This window comes from Micromys minutus (assembly GCF_963924665.1).
Source record: "Micromys minutus genome assembly, chromosome: 11".
Taxonomy (NCBI): Eukaryota; Metazoa; Chordata; class Mammalia; order Rodentia; family Muridae; genus Micromys; species Micromys minutus.
Genome location: NC_137980.1, coordinates 35,706,744 through 35,713,565, shown reverse-complemented (window position 1 = coordinate 35,713,565; position 6,822 = coordinate 35,706,744). Strand labels below are relative to the sequence as shown.

The 6,822-nt window shown below is 47.0% G+C and overlaps 1 protein-coding gene across 1 annotated transcript in view; it reads left to right on the top strand.

Moving 5' to 3' along the window:
- The first annotated feature begins 5,944 nt into the window (after positions 1–5,944).
- VAPB (VAMP associated protein B and C) overlaps positions 5,945–6,822 on the top strand; it is a 40,160-nt gene continuing 39,282 nt past the window's right edge. The window contains exon 1 of the mRNA XM_080925688.1: positions 5,945–6,144. Coding sequence (XP_080781814.1) covers positions 6,087–6,144 — 58 coding nt within the window. The 5' untranslated portion in view covers positions 5,945–6,086. The remainder of the gene's footprint in view (positions 6,145–6,822) is intronic.

Here is a 6,822-nt window from a genome sequence, read left to right as displayed (position 1 = left end):
AGACTGTAGGACCTGGGGAGGGACAGCTGGCTATTCTGAGGCCATGGAGCAGCTATGGGAAGCAAATGACATGCTCCAGCTTTTGTACTTCCAGCTTGAATCACATCCAGAGAAACGGGGATCCCATAGAAAAGCAACCCTTTCAACCTAGATGAAAATCACACCCATGATTTAACAGGCTTGCATAGGAACAGTTCAATTGGACATCACCATGTGTCAGAATCACAAGAGTATTTGTGGCTGTCTACTAGTGTTGGCTGAGAGGTAAACAGGAGCACAGAGACACAGTCAGAAGTGCAGATTTATGAACAAGGGGCAGAGCTAATCAGTGTTACAGGTATATGAGCAGGAGCACATGTGTGTAGTCAGGCTCACAGGTGCATAAACAGGAACACAAGTTCATAGCCTGGGGCACAGGTGCATAGTCACGAACACAGGTGTATGGCCAGGAGGTTCATGGTCAAGCGCATAGGTGCATGGTCAGGAACATGGAGCAGGAACATAGGTCTATTGCCAGGAACACAGCTAAATGGACAGGAAGAGCACAGGTGCATGGAACAGAACATAGTTGCATACTCAGAGCACAGGTGCATGGAACGGGAACATAGTTGCATACTTAGAGCACAGGTGCATGGAATAGAAGTCCAGGTGCACAGTCAGGAATAAAGGTGAATGGACAACAGGAGCCATTGGTGAATGGACACAAAGTTATGACCTCAGGTGCTTGGAACAGGAATACAGGGGTATGAGCAACTACACAGCCTCATGGCCACGGGCAGTGTGTGATTGTGGACAGAGAGTAGAGATGTAGAAGTCTGGTCACCTGGTCTGGGGATGCTCCTCAGGGTAGGACAATGCCATAAGAAGGTGTCATCTGCAGCAGTGGTTCTATAGTAACAAAGCAGACACTCAGTGGACAATATTCTCCCCTTGTGTCCCTGCCTGCTCAATGGGTCCACTTACAAAGTGGCTGTTGTGGCAGGTTGCTCAGGTTCTATATGATCTTCCTTCCCCCAAACTGATCTGGGTACTGTTACTGCTGAGTACCTAGAAAGCCAACACTAACACTGTGTTATTGTCACACCTTGGGGGAAGGGGAGTATGAAGTCTGTTACAAACCCACCTGACCACCTGACCAGATTGATAAAGGGACAAGGCAGAACTTGTAGACACTGTAAGCGACAAATGAAAAATGGAGAGGGTTACCGGTAGCTGAAGGGGCAACAAATGCCCAAAAGAAAGGTCTAGAATTGTCTGCAATCTGAGCTATCCGAGAGGTCAGGGTGGAATCCAGAGGCCTGGACTGTATGCTGTACCGCACTTACTAGCATTTAAGAGCATCCTGGGCCTAAATAAATAAACAAACAGAGGAAAGAAAGTCAGACCAGCAAGTATATGGACCTGAGGGTAATAATCCAAGACTACGACATTTACCCTCACAAGGCTGAGGCAGGTGGATCACGAATCTGAAGCCAACCTGGATTATGATGTGGCTTCTGGGCCAGCTGAGGTACATGGGAAAACCAAATCCAGTAAGTAATAATGACAGTGGTGGCAGTGTGTTTATCTTAAGAGACATGAAGGCTGGCATGAAAAACTGGGACTATTGTACCCGTTCCCTTCCCTCTCTATTCCTCACTCCTGTCTTTACTCCCTGCCTATCAAGCCCCAGTAATAGATGTCTGATGCTAATACCCATGACACCATACACAGCCATGAGTACAAGCACTTTGGCAGGGTCAAACAGAAGTTTCCTGGTTAGCAGAAGACATCTCAGTACATCCTGTCCTTTCCAGATTCTGGGGATGACGACTGGACTCATTTTGTAAGCCCCTTTCGGGAAAACAACCTACAGTTAAAAAAAAAAAAATCATGAATAAAAATGCCAACCGGAATTCCAGATGTTAAGAGTGAGAGGCTGAGGTGGCATTTGAAAGCGATATTGTCACACATGCTGCACAATGGATGAGCCCTGAGGGACCATGCTGTCAGCAGTGGTGGCAGGGAGACACGGGCCAGAGCTGCTGCCAACAGCCTGAAGAGCTTCCTTTCCCCTCAGAGACCTCTGCTCAGGTAAAGCCTTATGCTTGACAATGGTACAGAAAATTCAAGATGAGCCAGACTACAGGCAAAGTCAGTAAGTATATTAAGTACTTAGACAGAATCCTAGAAAAAAGGCAGCGCCTGCTCAAGTCATGGGTTTGTGCTCTTCAGGAGAGTTTCTCTTAGATGGTGTCACTCACTCTGTAGACCAGGAGGACCTTGAATGCCGGCATGGGTTCCCGCCTTCCCCGTGACTGATAACACTTAGGTGGCTTCTCAGCGACTGTGTACATGATCCTGTGGCTTTGAGTTACATTCCTCAGAGGAAGCAATTTATTACAAGGTTTAGAGATTAATAGAGCTTGAAACTAAGTTTTTAAAAAATCTTATTTGGATTGTGCTTTGTGTCAGTGATGCTGTAAGGGATCAGTGATGCTGTAAGGGACCATCTGAGGTCCACACTTCCAATTACGGTATGTGAGAGGGGTGCCTCTATCAAAGGACACACCTTTGCTAGTTTTCTTTTCTTTTTTTTTTAAATCCTTGTCTGAGGTGCCTTCAGGGAAACGCACCTTAACTCTCTGGCTATCTTGGCTCTTATCATGTGAACCAGAGTTCTTGCACAAAAGCTGTATCTCCCAAGGCCGATTGACTGAGCAAACACTCAGTGATGAGGAGAGGTGGGAAGGTTTCGGATCCTGAGCCAATCACCACAGGACATGGTATGCCTCCTGACAACCGTCTATTGCCTTCTTCACCTGACCTAACAGCTTCTGTGACCACTAGAACAGACCCCTAGGTTTTACCAATCAAATGGCCAAGAATGCCATCAGATGATATCTATGGTAGATAGATTTTCCCCCACTCTGCTGCTACCCACTTACCTGATGTCCTCATGTCTGTATTTGAAAAGTATTACTTTATGTTCTGTTGATATAAAAAATGTCCATAGGGTTACCAGTTCACCGGAACATGGAATTTGGGGAGAGCAACATCTATCACCACGGTCATTTCTGTTAGCATCAGAATAATTACCTCCTTTAGTCCTCTGTGGAGAGGACCACTTTGTTCATGGATGATCAGTTGTGTGGAGGAATGTTGACTTTTAGTCCGAAAGAGAAGCAAATTATGTCCCAGGGAGGTGAGCGGTTCCTTCCCTCCTTCCCACATCCCCTTAGCTCCCACCCCAGCCTCTTCTGATATCAGTGCTAAGTGACTCAGTCACAAACTGTGACCCACATCTTTTGCTAGGTACCCAGAGCACTCAAATCCACAGACAGAAAACAGAATGATTCTATTTCCCGTGCTGCACTGCAGGCCTTTTTCTTTCTTTTCTGGTCCCAGGCGCTGAGGGAACCGTGGGTTACCGTGCAGACATGGCCAAGTCTAAGAACCACACCACACACAACCAGTCTTGTAAATGGCACGGGAATGGCATCAAGAAACCCCAGTCACAAAGACACGAATCTCTTAAGGGGGTTGACCCCTAGTTCCTGAGGAACATGTGTTTTGCCAAGAAGCACAACAAGAAAGGCCTGAAGAAGATGCAGACCAAGAATGCAAAGACAGTGAGAGCATGCGCAGAGGCCATCAAGGCCTTTGTGAAGCCTGAGGCCTTCAAGCTCAAGATGCCAAAGGGCCCCAGCCACAAACTCAGCCGTCTGGCTTTCATTGTTCACCCCAAGCTTGGGAAGAGGATTCGAAGCCACATGCCCAAGGGTCGTAGGCTCTGCCACCCAAAGCCCAAGGTTCAAACCAAGGCAGAGGCCACAGCTCCAGCTAAGGCCCAGGCTTCGGCTCCAGCTCAGGCCCCTAAAGGTGCCCAGGCCCCTGTGAAGGCTCCATAGAGAAGGATCCTGCCAAAGTGCAGACAGACAGACTGCTGTGACACCCACCTACACACTATTGCAAATGACCAGTGTCCTATGCTGTTTTTACAAATCAACTTGAGACAAGAAAAAAAAAAAAGAAAAGAAAAGAAAACAGAATGATGACTACCAAGGGCTGGGGCTGTGGAGGGAATGCAGCTGTATTGTTTAAGAGACTTGGCATTTCGGCTTTGCAAGATGAATGTTTGGGATGGGTGAGCCAATAGGTTACAGGCAAACAGGAAAGTGGTCAGTATTACTGGGCCAGATTCTTGAAAATGGCACATGGGAGGTGTTGTGTTAGGTGTAATTTACAACAACAACAACAATAAAAGTAAAGTGACCTGAGGCCAGCCTGGTCTCTATACAGTGAGTTCTAGCTAGCCATGGCTACACAGTGAGCCCCTACTTCAGAGAATTAGAGGCTGAGGCATAGTTCAGCTGGTAGTGCCTGGCTTCCATACAGCCTAGCACCAGCTTCAGCCCTGCATGCACTGGGTGTGAAAGCTAACACCTGGAATTCCTTGCTTGGGAGGTGGAGGCAGGAGAATGAAGGTTATCCTGAGCTACATAGTGACTTTAAGGTCAGACTGGAATATAAAAGATCCTGTCTGAAAAGCAAACAAGCAAACAACAACAACAAAGAATAAAAGTAAGGAAAATATTGACTGAAAAGCTTTGCGCTTGATAAAAGATACTCAGTCAACATATTTAGAAAGCCCACAGAGTTAGACAAACACAGAGGCAGTGTGGCAAAACACAGAATGGAGGCTGAGAGAAATGTGTTTCCTTCAAAAGTACAACAGGGAGTATAATTGAGGAGCAGGTGAACTGATGTCCCTAAACTTCAAGAGAGTAGAACAAAAATGTCTCAAAAGCTAGACTTTCGCAAAACTAGTATACACGTTAAAAAAATAAACGCTGAAGCAGCAATAGGAGAGAACAGATGGAGAGGAAAACAATTCTGAAGAGCAAGAAATGAGAGGCAAACAACAACAGTAACAACAAAACAACCAGTACATCCAACAGGAAAATCAACATAAGGTAGCAGAAATAAATCCAGTTACACTGGCAAATATAATAAGTATAAATGGACTAGATGCATAAGCTAAAAGACAGAGATTACCCCTTGAAAACTTTTATTATAGAAATAAGCTCAGGTATATAGAACATGGGAAATGCATGAACAACATGGATATTCCTGCCATATAGAGTCATGTTTACTCCATATACAAATGTTTTATGAGGAGGCTATTAAGGTCTATTTTACATAGTATATGTTACACAATGTACTATGTCACATGCTAACAAGAGCATGCAGGGCTTATTTTGGGCATTAGATAGAGCTAGGCTCCCAGTCACTTTTAATCATGTGATTTATATGTGTAACTATTTATTCTCTCATTGAGGTCCTAGCAAGGTGTGAAGCGGGTCGTTTACTGGTTATTGTATTTCTAAATATTTCTTGCATAAACAAATAATGCTATCAGCAAACGGTTCAGTGCAGCGCTTTGCGGTTTGGTAAACACTGAATGCAGAATAGCTTTTATTTATGACAGTTACTGAAAGCATTCAGCAGAGTGGCACGAAATAAGCAAACAATAATTGCCAGTTTATTATATTTATAATTGTTATTTATGAACTGTCACAAGGCCTGGCACATATCACTAACCCGTAAACATTGTGTTTGTAAGAATAATAAGTACTTTATTATATTCAGGCTCAGTAGAGCCTGGCACCACACATGCGGGGTGGGGGAAGTGAAAGTTTATTCTTGTTAATTATTATTATTAAGCAAAGCACTTAACAACAGTTCTCCCTGCAGGCTCTTACTGAACAGTTTCTAGCTGGAGACCGCCCCTCCTCCCAAGCCTCGAGAGACCACGCCCCCTTCCGCTGAAGCTCCGCCCTCTGCCGCCCGGACTGTGCCTGCGCAGTGGCCCAGAAACTCATGCGCATGCGCAATCTCCCTTTTACCGCTCCAGCCTCTGGCCACTGCCGGAGCCCGGCAGCTGCTACGTGCATGCGTACGTGCGTGCGTGCGTCGGGGCGTGCGTGCGTACGTACGTGCGTGCCGTGAACTCGCCCGGCACCGCGGCCTCGCCCTCCGCCCCTGTGCCCCGCCACCCAGGCCGCCGCCCCCCGCCCGCGCCGCCGCCCCCGACGGGGAGGACCATGGCGAAGGTGGAGCAGGTCCTGAGCCTCGAGCCACAGCACGAGCTCAAGTTCCGAGGTAAGAGGGCGGCCGGCCCGGGAGCTGTCACTCAGCGGCCGGCTCCGGAAGGGACGCGCCCTGAGGGCAGGACACTGTCCGCCTGAGGCCCGCATGCACCAGGCGCCTAATGCATGCATGTGGAGTCTGTGCATGGAATCGGCTTGTGTACCCTTCTCTTCAGCTCCCCTGGGGCAGCCAGCTGCCGGGGCTACAGCCCACAAAGTCTGTGCACACTTTCTGTGTAGTACACTTTCTGTATACATTTGAGTATAAGGGTGCACTTTATACATGCAAGCATGCACAGGTGGTTAAAAAGGTGCATTTATACAAATATGTATGCCCAGTATGTATATGCATGTTATAGATAGTGTGTATACATACAGGTACATATAAATATGTATATACACACAAGTGTGTGTGTGTGTGTGTGTGTGTGTGTATGTATATTTACATTCATTAATGTTAAGGGCCAGGAGGCAAGGGGGTCCATGCCCGGCCGTTCCTAGCTCCGTTGCATGTTTTAAGTCATGAGACTACACTGGAGGCCTATAAAGCTCAACAACCAGTGAGCAAGATGGCAGCAGGCGGTGGTAAGTACTAAGAAGGAAACGATGAAGCCGGACTCTGTGGAAGTGTACTTTAGGTTGGCTGATGTGATCCTCTGTGTATCGCCTACACGTAGCCCGCGGTGGGTGC